Source organism: Pistacia vera, unplaced genomic scaffold (genome assembly GCF_008641045.1).
Source record: "Pistacia vera cultivar Batoury unplaced genomic scaffold, PisVer_v2 Contig687, whole genome shotgun sequence".
NCBI lineage: Eukaryota > Viridiplantae > Streptophyta > Magnoliopsida > Sapindales > Anacardiaceae > Pistacia > Pistacia vera.
Window position 1 is genome coordinate 104,537 of NW_022196542.1, and position 21,100 is coordinate 125,636.

The 21,100-nt window shown below is 34.7% G+C and overlaps 3 protein-coding genes across 3 annotated transcripts; all 3 read right to left on the reverse strand.

Moving 5' to 3' along the window:
- Window positions 1-10,841: 10,841 nt before the first annotated feature.
- Window positions 10,842-12,941, reverse strand: LOC116113648 (cytochrome b561 and DOMON domain-containing protein At3g25290-like). The gene is made up of 3 exons (XM_031399801.1): window positions 12,251-12,941; window positions 11,716-11,970; window positions 10,842-11,450 (listed from the first exon to the last, which is right to left on the reverse strand). Exons 1-3 carry the CDS (start codon window positions 12,896-12,898, stop codon window positions 11,139-11,141), a joined length of 1,215 nt encoding a protein of 404 aa, XP_031255661.1. The 5' UTR covers window positions 12,899-12,941; the 3' UTR covers window positions 10,842-11,138.
- Window positions 12,942-15,387: 2,446 nt separating this feature from the next.
- LOC116113649 (auxin-induced in root cultures protein 12) lies at window positions 15,388-16,255 on the reverse strand. Its single transcript, XM_031399802.1, has one exon. The coding sequence runs from the start codon at window positions 16,179-16,181 to the stop codon at window positions 15,450-15,452; it is 732 nt and encodes a 243-aa protein (XP_031255662.1). The 5' UTR covers window positions 16,182-16,255; the 3' UTR covers window positions 15,388-15,449.
- A 1,659-nt stretch (window positions 16,256-17,914) lies between these two features.
- LOC116113641 (protein NRT1/ PTR FAMILY 4.2) lies at window positions 17,915-20,232 on the reverse strand. Its single transcript, XM_031399788.1, has 5 exons — window positions 20,139-20,232; window positions 19,845-20,062; window positions 19,349-19,753; window positions 19,126-19,223; window positions 17,915-18,656 (listed from the first exon to the last, which is right to left on the reverse strand). Exons 1-5 carry the CDS (start codon window positions 20,230-20,232, stop codon window positions 17,915-17,917), a joined length of 1,557 nt encoding a protein of 518 aa, XP_031255648.1.
- Window positions 20,233-21,100: the final 868 nt, after the last annotated feature.

The following is a 21,100-nucleotide window of genomic DNA, read 5'->3' on the forward strand; positions in this document are numbered from 1 at the left end:
ACTTCTCAATAACCTCCTTCTCTTCCAGTCAACCTCCACCCCCTGCACCATGATGAAGAATTTCTCAACAGCCTCCTCCTTGTCAACATTTTTGGGAAACGTACTATAAATGTTAATTATGATTATGTGTACTTCAAATACTAAGCTTGATGTACGAAGATTATATTTACCTTTTGTTTATAAATAGATTGATTTCAATGGATGTTCTTGATAAAGATTGTCTTTTGTTTATAAATAGATTTGCCTTTTGTTTATACATATATCAACTACTCTTTTGAATGCATATGTATATGTAATACTACAACTGGAGTCTGCAATGTGACGATAATATATACTGAAAACATTCATAATAAGTTACATTAAGGTCATTATCATGAATTCACAACCCTACAGCAAATAACCTACTCATACACAACCAATTACCAAAATACTAAAAACAAAACAATTGAATCAGCATACAACTCAACTGCATTCGGCAGAAATTAACCAAAGCATGAATAATTTCTACCAAATACAATTCTATATGCTTCAACCCATCAACAGTATCAAACATCTCCAAACGAGACATGTTCATCATTTACAAACTCCTGTCCAGTATAGAAATTACTTTGTCCTGCGAGATTCTGAACTAGACCAGTAGACATATGTCACTGTTTAACAACCACAATTTAGCACATGTTATAGAAAACTTAAGCCAATTACAATTATACAACATACATAACACATACCTGGGTAGTAATAACATCATTTGACAACACTTGAGTTTCCACATCGGCCACGGAAGTATATGAAAGAAACTGTTCCTTTTCTCGCTCCGCTGATGATCATTTCCCTAAAAAGTAGCATAACACATTAATAATCAAGTCGATATTATTCTAAACTTCAAATAAGTAAATAATGTTTCAAAAAATAAATATCATGTAAGAATAGGTGTATAACTCATACCAATTCTTTGTTTTTGTAATTTTTTCCTTTTAATCCTACGTACAATTTCTTCAACCTTTGATTGTTTTCTTCTACATGAAGGATGACCTTTGCTACGAACTGCCTATGGACTAATAATTAGACTATTCCCCTCTTTCGAAGGACTATCCCCATCTTGACTACTCAAACCGGTTGTGGAATAGATGTTCACTTATGTACCAAGCCCTCCCTCACTTTCTTTTTGCTCTAACTTTTTTCTCATGTCAATCATAAACTCCATCAAAATATTATAATCTTCCTCATTATTTGATGTCATATCAGCTACTGTCAGCATTAAATTAGACAACTTATCAAAACGTTGTCCTTCAATGTTGGTGCCCCACCTGTTATAACTCACCTTAATTTTCGTATGTCATATGTTTATATTTTTCCTCCAACGCCGTAAAATGTACTTTTCTGGAACATGTGAAACCCTTTTATGAATCAACACCATAATGGCATGTCTGCGACAAGTACAACGAATATCACACGAACTTTCTTCAAAGTATAGCGCAAACAGAACACAGTGACTACTATCTCCAAACCAAACATCTTCCAAAACTTGATACTCCTCATATGAATCACATTTATTCAAAAAAGGTCATTCACAATAAATCTTCCCCACAATCTTTCTAGAAACTCTTTAAACTTTGCAATTGTGTATGCACTTTAAAATTGTTTCTCCATAGGGTAATTAGTTATGCATGGTATCCAAGATTTGAAAGATCTAAAATCAGCCTCCCTTTCTTTTTCCACTTTATCTCGCAATACATTATCATATTTTTCCACAAATTGTTTCAAAGTAGTTTTGGAATTTACATACCCATCAAAAAATGCATGCATACTTTCACTATATTGGGTAGTAGACATACCTGCGCAGAAAGTATCTTTAAGAAATGCAGGCACCCATCGTACTCTTTCTTTGTACAATCCACATAACCATGTATTCTCGTGAAGGTTGTGCACATCAACAAATTGGTTCCACCGTTCTTCGAACTCTTCATGCGTAAAGGAATCATACACAATATTTTGCAACTGAAACTTTATAGTTTCATATTCCTTATACCCTCTTAATTTTTCAGGCAGTTTCTTCATTATCTGCCACAAATATCATCTATGTTTTGTACCAGGGGAAACAATCTCAATTGCATTTTGCATGGCCTTATCTTGATCAGTGATAATTCCATTAGGAGCAACATCCATGCATTCAAGCCAATAACGAAATAGCCATACAAATGTCTCAGTGTCCTTATGGGAAATTAACCTACAACCTAACAACGTCAAATGTCCATGATGATCAACCCCCACGAAAGCAGCAAATGGCATATCATACTTGTTCGTCAAATACGTTGTGTCGAAGGTGACAATATCACCGAATTCTTTATATGCAGCCCTACATCTAGCATCAACCCATAGCACATTCTATAATCGACTCTCTTCATCTACATCAATCATGTACCAGAAATTTGAATTCTCCTTTTGCATTTTCATAAAATACTCAAGTACTGTCGAAGCATCTCCAACTCCAAGTCGTAGCCTTCTCACTTTTTCAATGTAGTCCCTACAATTTTTTTGTAGAAACGTCAAATTCTCTACACCTCCTACCTCAACTGAACATGATTGAAAATTGTTACACGGTCTAATCCCAACTACATCATTAACTTCAAGTCTCTTTTTCACATAAGTTTGTATCATTCGGTTAACCTTGAAATATCTTCTTTTTGTTAGACTTGTAAGATCATGGTTATGTTCAAGTACAACTGATTTAATTTCCCATTTGCATTTACCATTCAAAGCTGCACTAATCCAACTCTTACAATCTGTTTTGGCAACAGGTTGTTTTTTCAAGGTATTTCTGGACTTATATCTCTCCTTCCCAGAACAAGAACATGCCACTCTCACATATCTCATCTCTCCATCATCGCCTTTCTTTGACGTACATATCATTGCTTCAAATCCCATTTTGTTACCATACCATTTGTAATACTTCACCAGACTATCAACTGAATCAAACACCATTCCAATATGAGGCTCCACTTCTTCCTCTGCACATCCTATATCTTCTAATTCATCACGTTCATTTTCCTGATCATTTAATAGTTTTATAATAGACAAAATTAGAATGTACTAATACAACACATCAAAAGAAAAAATACAATACAATAAATTTAAAATCATGTTAACGAAAAAGTTAAGGTTTCGAGCACAATTTACCTTAACATCATTGAAATGAAGCAAACTAGACTCTTTCATATTCTGTAATTGTCACGACCCAGATCTACACCCCTGGGCTGGGCTGATCGGCCTACTGCGGCCCACTCTGGGCTGACCCCAGCGTGACTCACTAGGACTATCCTCGGCCCTGGACCACCGAGTTTCTTTCGCCTTCCCCACCACTCGAACCCATGCCCTCCAGGCTTAACAGGCAATGGGAAGCATGGTGAGTACCATCAGGCCAGCTTCTGCACGATGAAGCAGAAGGTGGCAATAGGTATAAAACGAAGTTTTTTCATTTTTCTTTCGCTCAAAGAATTTTGGCGCTTGTTTTTGGAGAAGCCGTATCGGAGAAGCTAATGTTTTTCGCAAATAAAAAAAAAAAGTAAATTAAAATAACATTTGATTATATTATGGACGGTCGTCCATATTATATACACGACCGTCCTTTCTATATAGACTCCCGTTCCATGAATTTTGGACGGGCGTCCACACGTTAGGGACGCCAGTCCAAAATTTTGTTTTATTTTTTTATATTTACATTATGGACAGTCGTCCCTTATTTGAGGACGCCCGTCCAAAATTCAGGGACTGTCGTCCATAACTAATGAACGGCCGTCCCTAAATTTTTTTTAATTTTTTTAAAACCATTAATAATGGACGGGCGTCCATTAACATATGAACGCCCGTTCATTAATTTTGTTTATAAAAAATTTATTATTTAAATATTAGACACGCTCGTCCTTTATATAAGGACAGTCGTCTATAACCTATGAACAATTGTCCATTATTTTTGTTTATAATGTTTTTTCTATTTACTGATGAACGGACGTCCTTTAAATGTGGACTCCAGTCCATATAATATGGACGGGAGTCCATCGCAAGTGAATTCACTAGCAAAATATTTGTGAACGTGAAACGTGACTGGTGTGAGTCGCGGGACACGTTATTCCATGTAAGAATTCGGTGTAGAGTCCCGGTGTCCGTAGCATTATTGGTATTGTTTGTTCGCACAATATATATTATATGACTAATGTTACTTAAACCCTTAAATTACAAACACATAACAATTACCTTCACAAACTTAGAAATTAGCCATTTAAACCCCTATCTTTACTTTCTATATTTCATTAAAATTGTATGTATTAAACGCCACCAAACAACTCAACCTCAAATTATTTTTTCTTATAAAATCATCTTCCATCTCTTTTCTCATTCTCTACTTGAAGAAAAAGAAAATGAACAAAGCAAAACTCATCTCTATTTTATGCAACCGTTAGCTACCTCGGAGAAGTTGCAATTTCTTTGTGGATTATTTCAATTTTGACGATTGATTGATGATCGAAGTTGGGTTGCTATTGTTTGAGATTTTTGGCGATTGAGGTTGATTGTGAGTGGCGATTCAATGGTTTGATGTAGCTATCAGTGGTAGTTTTCTACAGGCTACTGAGCTCACCCTTTGCCAGATTGTCGTACAATGGCACAGGTTGAAAAAAGGTTGGCCATAATCACACCTAGTTGGGTGTGATTCTGACTTTCTTTTTTTCAAAATTTTAATTTTATAATTTTCTTATTTTTCGATATGTTATTTTAATAATTGGCTTTATTTTTTAATTTTATTAACCCTAAAATTAATATAAACCAAACTAGGGGTGAAAAATACATTTAATAAAGTTTGAGTGTGAAAATGTCATGAAACCTCATTAAAAAATTATAAAGTCAAATAGTAAAAGGTATTATAGTCTTTTCTTATCTTTAACCCTATCAGGTAACAGAGTCCATTGACAGATATTGAGGATGGGTGAGAAATTGTTTTTCTCAAAATTTATGGGTGGGAGAATGTAATTACGGCAAACCTTTGGTGGGTAATTACCATTCACTCTTCTATTTCTGATTGAAAGTATAAGGTTGGGCCATTTTATTTAACAATCTTATCCTCTGGTATATGGATCTATTTAATAACTGTAACAATGTAAAAAGACAATATATATGAATGATTATGAAGATGAAGTTTCTTATCATTTCATACCCAACTTGTACCATTAGCAGATCCCCATTACGGGCCCAACTAGAAACTACATATTGCAGCAGAGGCCTGGTCCGCCTAGATTTTAATCCATATACTTTTTATAGGGCTTGCTCAGCCCATTCCATATCCATATCTACACAATCATGTTCAATGTATACTAAATTACTAATACAATACGAAAACAACGTTACTTTGGTAATATTATATACAATAAAAATCGTGAGTAATATATTTTATTTACACCTCATCTATTATTTTATTAGACTTCATTTATTTATGTTCTTTAACTGCTTTTAATATTACTTAATACAGCCACATCATTGCGTATTTGTTAGTGTCATTGCTTGGCCGAGTCATGAACAGAAAAAAACTTAGAACTTATTAAAACAATATCATACACATAATTCACTTATAGACTCTATTTTGATATATTAAATGAATTGCTTTTTTTAATAGTTTCCATATACAGTAAGATACGTATAAAGTAGATATGAATCTCAATTTTGTTTTCTATCAATTTTTATGTGGAAGAAAAATACTTGGACCACCTTCTCATAAGTCACATATAGGGTCGGCATTTCCCAACAAAAATACAGTTTTCTTCAGTGTATTTGAATCAAGAATTAAAATGTACAAGCCAAAATAAGCTAGAAGCGCATTTCGGCCTTTACTTGTAGAGGGCAGTATCTGCTCTTATAGATTTCGATGATCCTTTTCTACACCACGAAACAAAAATCTGGGTCCACGGATTCACAAAGCCTTAATCTTTGAGAACCCCATCCCACCAACCATTTATAAAAGTTACAAAAAAAAGAAGAAAAGAAAAAAAGGAAAGGAAAAGGTAAAGAAGATAAAGATATTTACTTTTTCCTAAAAGAAAAATGTATCAAAAGAGTTCAACCATGTCCATTGAGTGTAAGAGTTCCCCCATCCTAAAAAACATATTATCATTATGAATTTTTACATATACGTAATGTGATGTTTTGGCAAGATTATGTATTTTACTGACAGGAGAGATATTTTCTTCCTTATTAACTTATAATATTATCATATTAGTAATCATTATTGACTCAATAATCAATTATTTGATTTTTATGAAGAACGTGGCGGTGGGAGACCCTTTGACTTGTTGTTTAAGTTTGAATAACGGTTAAATTACAGATAAGTTGAGTCTATCCCGAGTATTATTATGTAATTGTCAAATATTTTTTTTTTTTTTTTTTTTAAACATAGGTATCCAATCTACCATCCAAAATTTTATTTTATATTATTTGTATTAAATATTTCAAATATATGAATTTTTATTCTTTAATTTTACCAATAAACCCATTTCTTTTCTGTCCTCGTACATTTTCTGTTGCTGCTTTTTTTTTTTTTTTATTCTGAATAATGTTCTCTTCGCCGTATAATAATTAATAGCCGGTAATGTAATAAAAGAACAGAAGAAAAATAGCTGGAATATAGATGTATTTGGAAATTAATGATCGCTTCCAAGGCACAATTTTTCTTCGAAGTAGTGATGTCTATAATATATTAATATTAGATATCTGTCCATTCTACAGATCTAAAATATTACTATAAAATGATTAAAAATTATTATTTTAACTTTGAAGTTGTGAGCTTTTGGTTTACTCCAAAATAACAAGAAGACCATGCCAAATTTTAGGCACGAGTCGTGGGGATTTGAATCTTTAAAGTCATTAGACTACAAGTCTACAATAATAAATTGCAGAAAGCACATCCCACATGTAGTTCTTTATTAACCTACACAAAACCATGGTAATTATATAACGAAATAACTTTAATTTTAATTAAAAATAAAAAGCAATCAACATTAATAATACGAATATATATATTGTTTAAGAATAATAACTAGTTCAAAACACGTTTAGAAAACCGTTGTGTAACAACCCTTTACCTTACCTTAATGGAGTGAGGGATGGATTGAAGAGTTAAAAGACAAAGAGGTGTTGAGTTTAAATTGTAACAAAGGTAAGGGATGGCCAATTGGCCACCAATTACCATTTAAAAAAAAAAACGCTGTGCAGACAGGGACCAAACGTGATTATTCAAATTAGTTGAACTATCGAAAGTGGTTAACCATAAATTAAGGCTACTGCCGCGAGAGACAACAACAAAACGATGTCGTGTCAGTTTCTAGAGTTGACACTTTTCGGTGTCACATGACAGACAGCAGTTCAAGTTGAATCTCAGGAAACGGACAGTTGGCAGTTAGCAGCCCAAGAGTGTGAGAGTGAGATAATAGTGATGAAGTAATGATGTCATATTTCAATTACTTTGAAACTTTATTATTATGATTATTATTTAGTCACCTTAGCATCATCGTGACATGCTCATAATACGACACTTTCCATTACTCTATATTTAACATTTGTGAATGGGACCTCTCACACTCAGAGTCTTTAGGACGCATAAATCAAATTGAAGACGATGTCCGGTGTACGGTTCAATTAACGTTTATAATACCAATCTCGAATGTTGTTTTCAAATGATCTTAGATGGGTGATTGTTTAATTGCAAAAATAATTTTAAAATATACAATATCTTTCAAAAGGATTTTAAAATCCTTATCTATGAAAGAGATTTCTAAGGAAATTATAGGTAGTCGATTGTTAAGAACTTAAAACAACTTTATGTTTGTTTGTTTTATTATTTTGAGTAATATTTTTTAAAAAATTGAGTTGAATTATTATTACGAAGATAGAATTTAAATTTGAAAATATGTTTGGTAAGTTTATTTTTTAATCCCCTGCATTTATTAATTTAGTTAAACACCCGCAATAATAAAAGTTTTAAAATTAATAAAAACACCCCCACCTGGCACTCACCCATTAAATGCTAGCAGTGGTGGCCAACTATCGGGAATATTTGGGTGGAAAGGGTGTTTTTTTCAGTTTGTAAACTTTTATTGTTGAGCAGTGGTGGCCAACTATCGGGAATATTTGGGTGGAAAGGGTGTTTTTTTCAGTTTGTAAACTTTTATTGTTGAGGGTATATAGTTAAATTAACAAATCCAAGAAGTTAAATATTTTGAATTGAATTGAATAAAATTAGATTTTAAGAATAGTAAAACAAACATGTATTTTGAATAGGATGGGATAGGAATAAGGAAACAAACACAACTTTTAATAATTGTTAGGAATTTTATGAAAAATAACATTATCTTATAAAAGGAAACAGAAGTTAACAAAAAAAATTTGTTTATGCAACTTTTATGCTCAATGGGTTGTCACGAGAAACATTAAGCAATTTTTGTTTTTTTAGAAAAAAAGGTAAAATTAAAAGCAAAATGATGATATCATCATATTAAGATCTCTCGTGTTTAAAAACAAAAGTTTGTAATAAGATTTCTATAGCCATTAAATAATGGTAATCTTTCTACTTTTAATACAAATGTAAAAGTTATCACTATGTAATTTTCAAATTTTAAAGATCTATTTGACAAAAAAATGCAAAATTATTATTTAAATGGGTTGAGTTAAGTGGCAAACCATCAAATTATGTTTAAGAACTCAAAGTACAATGTTTAAAATAATGCTATACTTACAATTAAGTCATACAAATAGACAAAAAATAAAGGTTAGAATAGTCATTTTATATGAATTTTATATAATTTTTACCTATTTGAATGATTTAATTGTATGACTAAATTATAAGTAATATATTATTAAATGTTTAATGAGTGAAAGAGACTAAAGTTAAATAACTTAATTAGAAAATTACATTTAAGAGAGATAAAATGAAAGTTCCTAAACAAGGGGGCCCAAAGTTACAATAACAAAACATTTTAGAGTTTAGACGACGAAATTATAAAGTTTTCAAAATTTGTGAAGGTTGACCACCCCATACCCGCCCGCCCCTGGTTGAGTTCACATGCTCATCTTTCGAAATGCATACTCATTACTAGAAAATAAAGGGCAATTGCCCGTGGGTTACGTGTGGGTCAAATGTCATAATCAAACATTGCTTTGGTACAAAGACTGATCTTAATATTTTACGTCCCTTTATCCAATACCACACTCCTACTCCTACTCCTACCCAGTTCCTAGTAGCCAAACACAAACAGACAAACTTACATCCACACACCACAAAATCCCCCCTACTTTTCACCTTTGTTAATTAGCCATATTATTGGTTTTTTCTTGATTAGCTGTTATAATACGTTCTTCGGTTTAAATCATTAACACATTAATATATAATAATTACAATAATAAACATCCACCCCTAACTTTAATCTTGATCATTCTATATATTAACTACAATCAATGACAGATTAATCAAATAATTATTCTACCTCGACGTTCACTTTTTCATCATTTTATTGTTTGTTCGTATAACTGGCTATTGCCTTTCTTCTGACCTTCCAATTCTAAAATTTGAACTACTAGTTGAGAAGATAAGCCAACCGTTTACTCTTGAAAAGTTTGTGCATTTGGTTTCATCTAACGAGAGATAAATTTATTAATTAAATGGGAATCAAACAAAGGCTGCAATAATGAAAGTGAAAGCAGTGTAGGACTAAGATACAAAATGCATAGATTGGGGGTAGGAGACTTTATTTAAAATATAGTCAAGATGGACACTCAATTAATTAAAATAAGTTTTGGGTGTAACTAAACAACTATATAGGATTCCATGACAAATTTTTAAATCTACCTAATCAAGTTTCTAGACTTGAATTGTTTTTCCGACAAGTTGAAGAAATTTCCTAACGTGTTGACGAAATTGCAATTATGTTTTGCTATCACTGAATTGACATGAAATGTAAAAAACTTACAAAAGTATGGTGAGTAAGCACCTACCTAGTTGGTTTGATTTATACTAATAAACTAACAAACACCATTAATCGTGTTTGATGGAAGTCTTTGTCAAACCGAATATTTATCTGATAATGGCGCGTTGTACTATGCATGGAGATACTCATTAAACTCCTTGAATAAGCTGATTGTCAAGGACTAAATGACTCTCTTGTTTGAACTTTTAAGAAACCATCTGGTCCAGCTGTCATTAATTTACCACTGATGAAACCTACCAAAAGCTTTCAAGTTTCCAGAATAAATTCACCTTACAATTGTGAACTAAAAGTTTGACAAAACACGAGTCGATTTTGGTGACTAAGATACCTTGACATTTGAAAATTGGTAACTGGGATTAAGGCCATCAATGGAAAGAATTTTTTAGCACAAACTTGGTCGTCAATAAGTTTAGTAGCAAAGTAACAAGTGAAAATGACCATAAATTTTGAGAGAACCACAAGACGAGGGAACTTCTTCGTGCCTCTCGTTTGATTTCTTGCAGAAGTGGATAATTTAGCTTACTAACACGTTGAGTGCTACTTATTCCAGTTTGCCATGTGGGCTCATGGGTGACCCTAAAACAATCAAAAGGTTAGTGGAGATAACCACTTAAAATATAAGTCCATGAAGAGAGTGGGTTGCTTGAAATCAAATCATCAACGCGCAGCGTTTGGTTTCACTAGCAAACTAATGTTATTACGATTTAAGAATCACACAAACTGGGATATTTGTTCCTCTATTAGGACACAAAATTTGGTTTTGAGTAATATTCACGCTTCAAAAGGTATCAAGAGTCAAGACAGAATAGGAAGATGAGGTGAGGCATAGAAGATCTCTGCAATATATATATATATATATGATAAAAAAAAGAGTAATAAATAAATCTTCGAAAATGCACAAGCATACTCGAAAATCGAATCCTTCCTAACTGTAGTGACACAAACAAAAATATAACATAGAGACTGCCCAATTGATACTTACATCCTAAGCAATAATACCGGAGAAACCAAATCATTGTACAGACTATGTGAGAAAGGTCTGAAATAGATAAACCTCATAACATAAAGAGGTATTAAAACCAAAATCTTCCATGAAGCCCCACACGCATTGTTTGTCTATGGAGCAAGTGGCTGTTGCCTGCCTTGCCCGTTGTTGTATCCATCATATGGCTTCGTCGACTTGTTAGATTTTCTCTTGATAACGACAATCCAAGTAACCGCTTCCAACAGTACAGCGATCCCACCCAAGACTGCGATCACAATGATGTAAGCTGTTTTCCACTTTTCTGCAGGATTCAAGATGTCCAGACCTTTAAAAATATTGAGGATGCCAAGGACCAGTATTGCATATCCAACACCGTGGTGATAAATATTCCAGTAAAATCGATACTTGTGGTCCTTCTTTGGTCTCAAGAACAACGCGAAAATCTAACAAGAACCAAAAATAGAGTTGCCATCAGAACATACATCAACTAAAATTTAGTATCAAAGCCAGTTGGCATTACTGAAAGTAAAATGTTTGAATAAATATCTATCGGGATCAATTCAATCCACATAGTTCTAAAATCTGAAAATTACTTCTTCCTTTTTGCATATACTCAAAACAAATTTGAGCAATGTTTGTACTAAGTCTGTCCAACCGATAACAGGGGAATTTAAAATGGAAGAAAAACAGAACCGAAAAAGAATTTACCTGAACAGTTGCAAGGCAGAAAACGGCAATTCCAATATTACGGTGGTGGGAGTAAGTAACCCCTTTTGATTCACTTCCAAGCTTGAGACCAGTTCCCCAGCCAGCAACACCAATAACATAGGCAGAGGATTGGCAGGATGCATGTAGATAAAACCATGCTGGATCTGCAGACTCAAAAGTCCTCACATACCTGGCAATAATTGCTCCAAGCGGAAACAAAATTCCCCAACTCACAGCGTTCAATATCCCATGAATCTATAACGCAAACATCAGATTTTACAATTTGTCAAAATCAATTAAAGAATTTGATCGCACTATTTTAATCGATCCATAATCGAATCAAGGAACCCCATAAATATATATTCATATCATTCAATAACGAAATAATCCCAATTCATTCTCATCGATTTCAGTCTATAGTAAGTAAACATGAATTATGTTTTACTGGGTCAAAATTTTCTAGATTTAAGATATGCAGAATAAAAAATAAAGAGATAAAAAGTCAAAAACAATAAAAACAAAAGGAAATACTGACATTTTTCTTCTTGGTTCTGGAGTCTGTTCCAGTACTACCAGCAGTACTCTGAGCTCCACTCAAATCAAGAGTCGCCCTAGCGTTCAGGTTCGCAGGCGCAAAGTCGTGTTTTTCCAGCATACCATTAGCCCCAACACCAGGGCCCATCTGCCAAACCTGGTTAACCTTTCCTGCCTTGGCTAGCTCCTCCGGCACCTTAACTTTCCCATAAAGTCTCATGAACCCTCCTGACTCATCGGCGCTCGTGTCCCACACTTCAAACGACAGCTTCTCCGGGACCACAGAGCTGTAACTACTTATGTTATACGTCTTAACGGTAACGGCGCCGGTAGAATCTTTGGATGCGACCAGTGACTGAGCACCCGCCATGCCTGTGCCCGTGGGATTTATGGCCCACGCGATCCATCCGTTGGAATTGGAGGGAGTCGCAACGAATGCTACTGATAGAGATCTGTTGGTGGAATCGTAGGAGAAGTGAAGATAGGAAGCGAGTGTTGGGAGGTCCAAGCAGTGACTGTACACGTTGTTGTTTGTGAGCTTCTGTGACTTGCAAGTCTGCGACAGCGCGGGTGAAATTAACAGAAACAGAAATGAGAACCCCAAAATTAAGGAACGAGAAGAGAAAGAAAAAGAAAAAGAAACAGCCATTGATGCGAAGTTTGGGCTGAATTTAGGAGAGATGATAATACAAGTGGCGGATTTTAATCTTTTATAGCGACCTTCAAGGGAGGGAGTGAGAAACTATATGAAAAGCTGGAACTGTTTAGGAAAGGTGATAACTAATCGTGTAATGACACGTGGAAAACAGATTCTGTATGATAGTGATGTGGAGTAGTGTGGTTGGATAACTGACTTACTCGTCGACTCTAGATTGACTAGCGTGAAATGGGAGGATCGTGGTCATCACGCGGAGGATATGAATTAAGAAGCACGGCACGTGGGGTCGTAGCTTCTTGTCCAATTTAATCATAAGTTTTGAATGACCATGAGTTTGGGCTGAGCTGATTTTTCAATTTGGATTTTAGCCCAAAGTTTAAATAGAACCCATTGGACTGAAATAAACTTGTTCTGATGTTGAATCTACTTCAAAAATCTATTAGGTAGATATTAAATTGGTGATTTCATGAGATATTTATCTAATTTTGCCATTAATATTGTTAGGAGTTAGATATTTATGTAATATTATAAATATGATGGTCAATTACGAACACTCCAGTGTTTTCCATGTATGATTTGGGTGGTGGACGAGGTGGACTTGATGCTGTGGAGGATGACAGGGGTCAATCGATCTGTAAAAAAATTACTGGACATATAAAAAATGTTTCACCTATTTTCACCCGTTAATCAAATACATTTTATCAATTTTAGTCAATCACGTTGGTTATGGATTAATTTATTTCTACCTCGGGAGATGGGAATAATACTTAATGCTGGCAGTCCAAATTTGGGATTGAAATTGAAGCTTTGCTATGTGAGTATACGGCATTCAAGGAAATCCATTAAAGTTTCCTGCCTTTACATATATAATCTAAATTTTTTAGATGGGATATACTAAAGAATTTTGTCGTCATTGATTACGTTAACAAGAAAAAGCAAAATTACCCAATTGACATATAAATAAAGGGAGAACGACTTATACATACCTAAAGTTTGTCGAAACAACAAGTTGGTACCCAAAAGGTTTTGAAACGATAAATGGGTACCTTCCGTCATGTTCTGTTAGTGTTTTTCGTTAGATAATAGTGAAAAGACTAAAATGCCCTTAAAAGTTTAATTTTTAGTTTTTTAAAAATCTCTAAAAACCCCCTATATTTGCTAATTTGACTAAATACCCCAATATATAAAAATTTTATAAAATAACAAATACACCCCCGCCACCACAGTACCGGATTCCGGCCACCACCGTCGGAATCTGGCCGGAAAATTGTGTTATGACACAGATCCGTCGGATCTGTGTCGTAACACACCGATCTGGCCTTTTTNTACCGCCATTGCAATCCCTCACCACCGCCCGATCTTTGTCTTCTTCTTCTTCTCCCCCTTCTTCTCTTCTGCCGCTTCTCTCTCCCTCCCACAGCCACAGCCATAGCCATAACCACGCTCCTCTCTCCCTCCCGAAACCCCAAAGTCACCACCACCACCACCACCACCCACCACCATTCCAACCATTTACCGCCATTGCAATCCCTCACCACCACCCGATTTCGGTCCCATTTGGCTCGATCTCGGCTTTGTTGGTCGTCCTCATCATCACCACAAACAACACCACCCTTCCACCTCCAAAACCTCCATTTTCCCCGATAGTGGTAGAGGGGAAGCAGTTGGTGGAGAGAAGAGAGGAAGAAAAAGAGAAGAAAAAGAGGAGAAAAAGAGGAGAAGAAAAAGAAGAAGAGGAAGAATCTGATGGAGAGAAGAGAAGAAGAAAGAGAGAAGAAAAAAGGAGAAGAAGAAAAAGAAAAGGAAAAGGCCAAAGGAAAAGAGGAGAAGAAGAAGGAAAGCAGTCAACAGTCAACGGTGGTGTGTTGAGAGAAATGGGTTTTGACACTTTTACCCTTAACCTTTTAAAATAAAATAAACAGTGTTAAATTAAGGGTGGGTATCCGGAATAAATCAAACCAAGGGTATTAACCTTGGATTTCGGTAAACCATAGGTGGGAACATGTCGTTTGCTCTAATTAGATTATACTTTTTCATAAATGATTTCCATGCAATTAACGTTACATACAATTTTAAGACGTTATTTGCTTAAAGCTTATTAGTGAAAACATCTTGATTGCATATTGAACGGTCCATAAAAATTAGCATTTGAAAGGTTAAAATAAAGTGAATACTTTTTAAAAAAGGCGCACTTGTGCATTTGGGAATAGAATTGCTTTGATTGTGCCAACTAAGGCTATGATACGAACAACCATTAAAATTGTGCAATGAACTGTGGCACATGCCCATTAAAGTATCATGTCAGAAAAGTTGTCCGTGATCGTGAAGATTACCGTGTTAGAATTTTAAGACTTTAATATTTAGAATCAATACTTCCAATTTCCAAATTAATATAAAAATAACAAAAATAAAGATAACTGCAGATGGGCTGAAACATAAATATTATTCATCCCTCAAAATACAGAAATCAATGGGAACATCCAAATCTCCGTAACTAAGGCAGTAAATATCGAAGGTAACGTTAAAATCAAATGTAATCAAATCACAAAGCCAAAACACCTAGAAAAAACAGAATCAAACCCAGAAACAAACCCAAATTATTACTTCTAAGTGTTGACTGTCCACCCTTTTCAGGAGCAGTGGATCCACCGGCTGAACTTGAAGGTGTAGCCGTAGGTGCTGATGCAGGTGTCAGACTCTCTGGAGTCCCAACCAAAGCCAAAGTTCCCTTAGCTTTGAGATTGGCCGGAGCGAAGTCATGCTTACTGGGATGACCATCTGAAACTTTAGCACCAATCTGCCAAACTTGGTTCAAATTCTCTACTTTATCCGGAACTTTCAACGACCCATAGATTACCCAAGTACCGTTGGAACCAGATTCGGCCTTCAAGTCCCAGACGTCAAAAGACAACTTTGATTGCACAATGGAACTGTAGGAGCTGATGTTGTAAGTTTTGACGCCCAAGGAGCCGCTGGATTTTAGAGCGATTAACGCCTGGGATCCAGCCATGCCGGTGCCGGTGGGGTTGATGGCCCAGGCGATCCAGCCGTCGGATGAGGCCGGAGTTGAGATGAAGGCTATGGAGAGAGAGGAGTTGGAGGCATTGTAAGTGTAGTGAAGATAGGAGTCGAGAGTAGGGAGGTCAGTGCAGTTGGCATATAGCTTGCTGTTTGATAATTTTTGGGAGTTGCAGGTGAGGGAATGTGCAGGAGATATTAGCAGAACCCAGAGAGAAATACATAGGATTAATGAAGAAAAGAAGGGAGACGCCATTTTCAAGAACTATAGAAGGAGAAACAGAGAGATGCCTCTGATGTGTCTTTTGAGGACTAGGGCACTTCCAGCTTTGGATGAATATATAGAAAGAAGATAAGAGGGAACTGACGGTACGGCGTCGTTTGATTAACAGATATTAATCGCTCATTCATGAAACGTTGATAATTCTTATCAGTAATTAAAGCAAGAAAAACTTTCATTGGTTTTTTTAAGGAAAGTTTCCGTAATGATGACTCAACATAAATATTCAGTGTACAAAGACAGTCTTTTCAAGTGAAAATTCTACCGTTCGAGAACACCTTTAAATATTTTTTATATTATATAAACTCTTTATTATAAATAATTTATTCATAAAAATAAGAATTTAACTGTTTTTTATTTTTTAAATATAAATTAAATAATAAATCTGAAATCAAATTTAATAAAAAATTTATTTATTTATATAAAAAATACTCTTTAAATAAAAAACATCTTTAAAGATACTTTTATGCTTTTATTATCATAAAACCCTTTCAAAATTAATTATGAAAGTAATTTTAATTGGTAAAAACTAATTAAAATTTCTATATATAATTATATATGTGAAATATACGAACCTTTTTATTCCAAATGTACGGAATCTAATCTTCTGATCAACTGTTCTCCTTTCGAATTTTGTTCAACAGCTCAAAGTACATTCCATTTGTCACCTTGCACCGGACAAGACAACCCAATCGAGTCAAGGGATATTACTGAAACGACGTTTTATTTTTCAACTGACTCTGATTCTCCTCCATCCAGTGCACGTCTTTTACGTAATGCCTTTTTAATTTTTCTTTTTTCACCCTGACCCTCGTACACTCTTAACGCACGATGAACGAGTTAAAGAGCGTTGAATTTATCAATGTGAAGTATGATTCATGCCCCTCTCAAAGAGCATGAATTACATGACTTCATGTTTTTCCTTCCCCAAAACGTTATCGACAACTCTTCTCTTTCTCACGGCAGACAATTTGGAATTTGCTCCATTCCACATTCTCTTTTGTGCCGACTGTCAAGTTTTAACTGAAATCATTAGTTTTTGTTTGAATCCCATTTTTTCCATTTTGTTAGTTAAAGTTTCGTTTGTAGCCTTTTTTTATAAGACAGATGACTTGTTATAAGAATTAGAAAATGTTACCATGATATATGTTTTTTGGTGAGCGGGGGCTTTTGTATCAATTTATACGCATCTCAGCTAATTTTTGGATTCATTGAATACCTTACAAACCCAATGGATAAGTATGATAGGTTGTTATTTATTCGAACACAAGACCTCTATGTAACTTAAGGTTTTGTCATTCGATCACAAACTATGTTTTTATTTTATCATGATTTTAGTTTAATCGAAATATTTTAATTCTTGGCATGGTCTCTTTGAATATAACTGTTTTCAAAAATTAATTTTTGTAAAATAATTAAAATTGCATAAAAACAAATTAAAATTTATCTCATTTCTTCGTAATTATGTTTAGAATTTAGATGGTCAACCAAATATTCTCTTATGACAATATTTGCTTGTTTCTGTTTATGCATTTTATTCGTTTTTCCTTTGTTTCATAGCTCCATAATTCCATTCACATGTGAAAGCACGCTAATCTTGCCCGTAAACAACCACTAATTAACATAATTAATGTTTACATTACTTATTATTATTTGTTCCAACATATTCTCTTATGACAATAATGAAGCTACAACTAATTCCAATTAGGCTAATAACGATTAGCCCAGTACACATAATTTATAAAATTAAGCAAATTAAGAATGCTAAGAAGTGCATAAAACAGATCCAAACGTGTACGATTCAGATCGTTCCCTCCAAGCCACTCTTGACCAAATTGTCCACTCACCAAATTGGTAAATGACACTAACACTGAGCTAATGAAAAACCCCATGGATGTAGAGCAACAAGACAGTGCAGTGCAAATACTTCTCATGCTATCTGGCGCCTCTGAGTAGAAGAACTCAAGCATCCCACCAAGAGTGAGCATATCAGAAATCCCAAGTAAAAGGTATTGCCACACTAGCCAAAACACTGACATTGCCGCATCATTTTGTGTTGCCGCTGAGCGCCTCTTGGCCTCTACAACAGCTGCCACAGCCATGGACCCTGACGCTAGTGCTAGCCCCAAGCCGATCCTCTTAAGTGGTAGAAAAATGTTATATTTTGGTGAAACTTTGCTTCCGAAACTGTGTACAAAACGTTCGTATAAGGGTATGGAAACAAGCATAGTTGTTAAGGGAAATACTGACAATGATTGGGTAGGAATTTTGAAATTGTTAAGTGTTCTATTCATGATGTTCCCTTGTTGCACTGAGAATGTTTGTAGCTGTGCAAGGCAGCAGTTCATCATGATTGTGCTTGCGAATATGGGAAATAGGCCAAGGAATGTCTTTGTTTCGTCTACCTCAGCTGCAGTTATGGTGTCATCACATAATGCTTTATCTAGAAACCTGCATTATTTTGTTTAATTTGTTAAATCATAATTCATGATGATATCAATCAATTACTGGAAACAGCATGCTCTAAACATGTCCAAAGTTAGTGGATTTTCAAGTGCTGACACTTCTTTTTGGTTTAATTATTAGATTCAATTCTGATTTTTGTTTTTTCTTGTTTAATTCATTGTTTGAGTATGAAATGCCAATTGCCATTGAAATCTGGAAGGCTCTGTCTGCCACTAATTCTTCCTCGTTGTTACAATCATAAATTATTGCAGCAATGATGGACGTTCCTATTTTAATAGAAGTTGTAGTCTAGCAGATGCAATTCAATTACCTGAATCTAGAAGGCCTTTTTATTTTTTTATTTTTTTAATTTTTTTTTTTTATGCATGAGTGCGGCCTTTGAGATACTGTACTTAAAAACACCTTTTTTTTTCTACGTCAGATTAAACTGCAAGATCTCTTTTAAAACACTTACCTGAGCTTGTCAGGGGTCCTTTTTGCTGCTGAAATTGCATTATGATTCCCCATCTCTACCACTGAGGCTTTCCTATGTCGAACTGCGGAAGCAAGTACCTTCACAACCAAAGCAAAAAAGTTGACATTCCACTTAGAATAATTAAGTACTACTGTGTAATGATGAAATGATGATTGATTCTGTATGGGCTTCCAGTACACCAACTTCGGTCTAGTGCCTTTACCTTAAAGATTCTTGTTAGTGCACTGCCAATGGGACGTTTGTGTCTATAAATTGGAAACCCGATTGCGAAAAGGCACAGCGCCAAACTCAGTGCAATGATAGAAATCTTAAAACTCCAGTTCCACCCTTTGTTCTCTTCGACCCAAACCATAACGGTTGCAGCAATGAGCCCACCTGTACATAGCGAAAAGAAAAACCAATTGAAAAAGGCAGAGATAAGTCGCTGGTTGGTGTGGTCAAGCTGATCAGCTCCATGTGCAGGCAATGACGCCTTGACGCCACCAACGCCAGTGGCCATTGTGTAGAGCCCGGTATAAAGAAGAGTAGCTTGAGAGCGAGACGGCCTTGTATTTATAGGAGGCTGTAAACTGCTGTATTGAGCTTGAAGTGTAAGCAGTACAAGTCCCTGTAATTGGTATATATTAATCATTCTTTGAGTTTGGGCCATTGTATTTATAATTCAAAATCATATGAATTTTGTTAAAATTCGCGCGTACCAGTAACTCGATAATACAAAATAAGATGAAGGTGGTAGATCGTGTGAAGAAAGAGTCGCTGATGAAGCCTCCAAATATGGTGAGCAAAAAAGAGGTTCCCATAAAATTGGTGACCATGTTTGCAGACTCAGCAGCTGGGTAATGCATTGACTTGAGGAAGTATACAACAAAGTTTGTTGCATTGGATAGGAAAACCATGTTCTCTAATACTTCCACAACTGCACAAACAAGTTATTACAAGATACATAAAGCCATTGGAAACACTATAATACAGTTTTTAACTATAATTATTACCGCATGCAAAGCTGGCAGCTCTAATTCCACCTTGTTTTTTAGAATCTGCCTTTCTCCCTCTCCAGTCCTCGCACTCTCCATTTTGGATGCTCATTTAAATGGTCTATTTTGTAAGAAGAAAGAATAATTAATCAAAATTATACAATAAAGAACCTTCAGCAACCAATAACACCATTAATATTATGATCCATTGTTCCAAAAACAGATAATAAAAATGTAACATGATTAAACATATGTATGAAGCAGAAAGAAATGGGTGTTTTAGCTTACCGTGGGTATTAGTTTTGGTGAGTGATGAAGAAATGGCATGCATGCATGCAGGTTGAATTCGTTTCTCTCATATATATGGAAAACCCAGATGATGAATGAGGAGATAAGAATAAATTTGATGAGTGTGTAGTGTCCACATATGGTTTGACTCCAAATTTAGCAGGTGTTGATATGATTTTAGAACACTTGTGCTAAATTAGTAGAAAAGAGTTAATGCTATTTGGGTGTACCAGATTCGGGGTATGCTTTCTTAGATTTCAATAAATTAATTACCTTATTTTAACTAGGAGAACAGTACATAAAAAGGATGGTTCCAGACCACTGTAGAACTATGCTAATTGACATATTTATTTAGTTTGGTTTCCCTTTTTACATTTCAGTCTTGAATTTGTCATTACTTTTACCCTCGCTTGGATTTAGGCATGGATTCGGTGTATTTGATAAATTTATTTTTTCGGTTTAAATATAAAATTAATAGATTGTTGATTCAAATTTTTCATGCACTCATGTTTGGTTAAATGAATACAATCTATGGATTTAATAAATAATTTTCAACTTTATTCTCAATATCTAAAACCAACAAAAATTTAACTTCCATTAATTGAATACAAGTTAAATTATATCAAATTATAGATAGAACCAGAGTTTGTTCCTGATCTATATATTGTGGGACTCATTGCTTTATAAAATGA

Bases quoted from the DNA above. Each gene is read 5' to 3' on its own strand.
- LOC116113648 (XM_031399801.1), bottom strand. From the start codon at position 12,898: ATGGCTGTTTCTTTTTCTTTTTCTTTCTCTTCTCGTTCCTTAATTTTG. The intron at 11,971-12,250 runs GTCAGTATTTCC...TTTGCGTTATAG, and splicing joins CCAGAACCAAGAAGAAAAAT to ATTCATGGGATATTGAACGC. The intron at 11,451-11,715 runs GTAAATTCTTTT...GGTTCTTGTTAG, and splicing joins TCTGCCTTGCAACTGTTCAG to ATTTTCGCGTTGTTCTTGAG.
- LOC116113641 (XM_031399788.1), bottom strand. From the start codon at position 20,232: ATGAGCATCCAAAATGGAGAGTGCGAGGACTGGAGAGGGAGAAAGGCA. The intron at 19,224-19,348 runs GTAAAGGCACTA...TTGGTTGTGAAG, and splicing joins CACTAACAAGAATCTTTAAG to GTACTTGCTTCCGCAGTTCG. The intron at 18,657-19,125 runs GTAAGTGTTTTA...AAAATAATGCAG, and splicing joins AGGACCCCTGACAAGCTCAG to GTTTCTAGATAAAGCATTAT.
- LOC116113649 (XM_031399802.1), bottom strand. From the start codon at position 16,181: ATGGCGTCTCCCTTCTTTTCTTCATTAATCCTATGTATTTCTCTCTGG.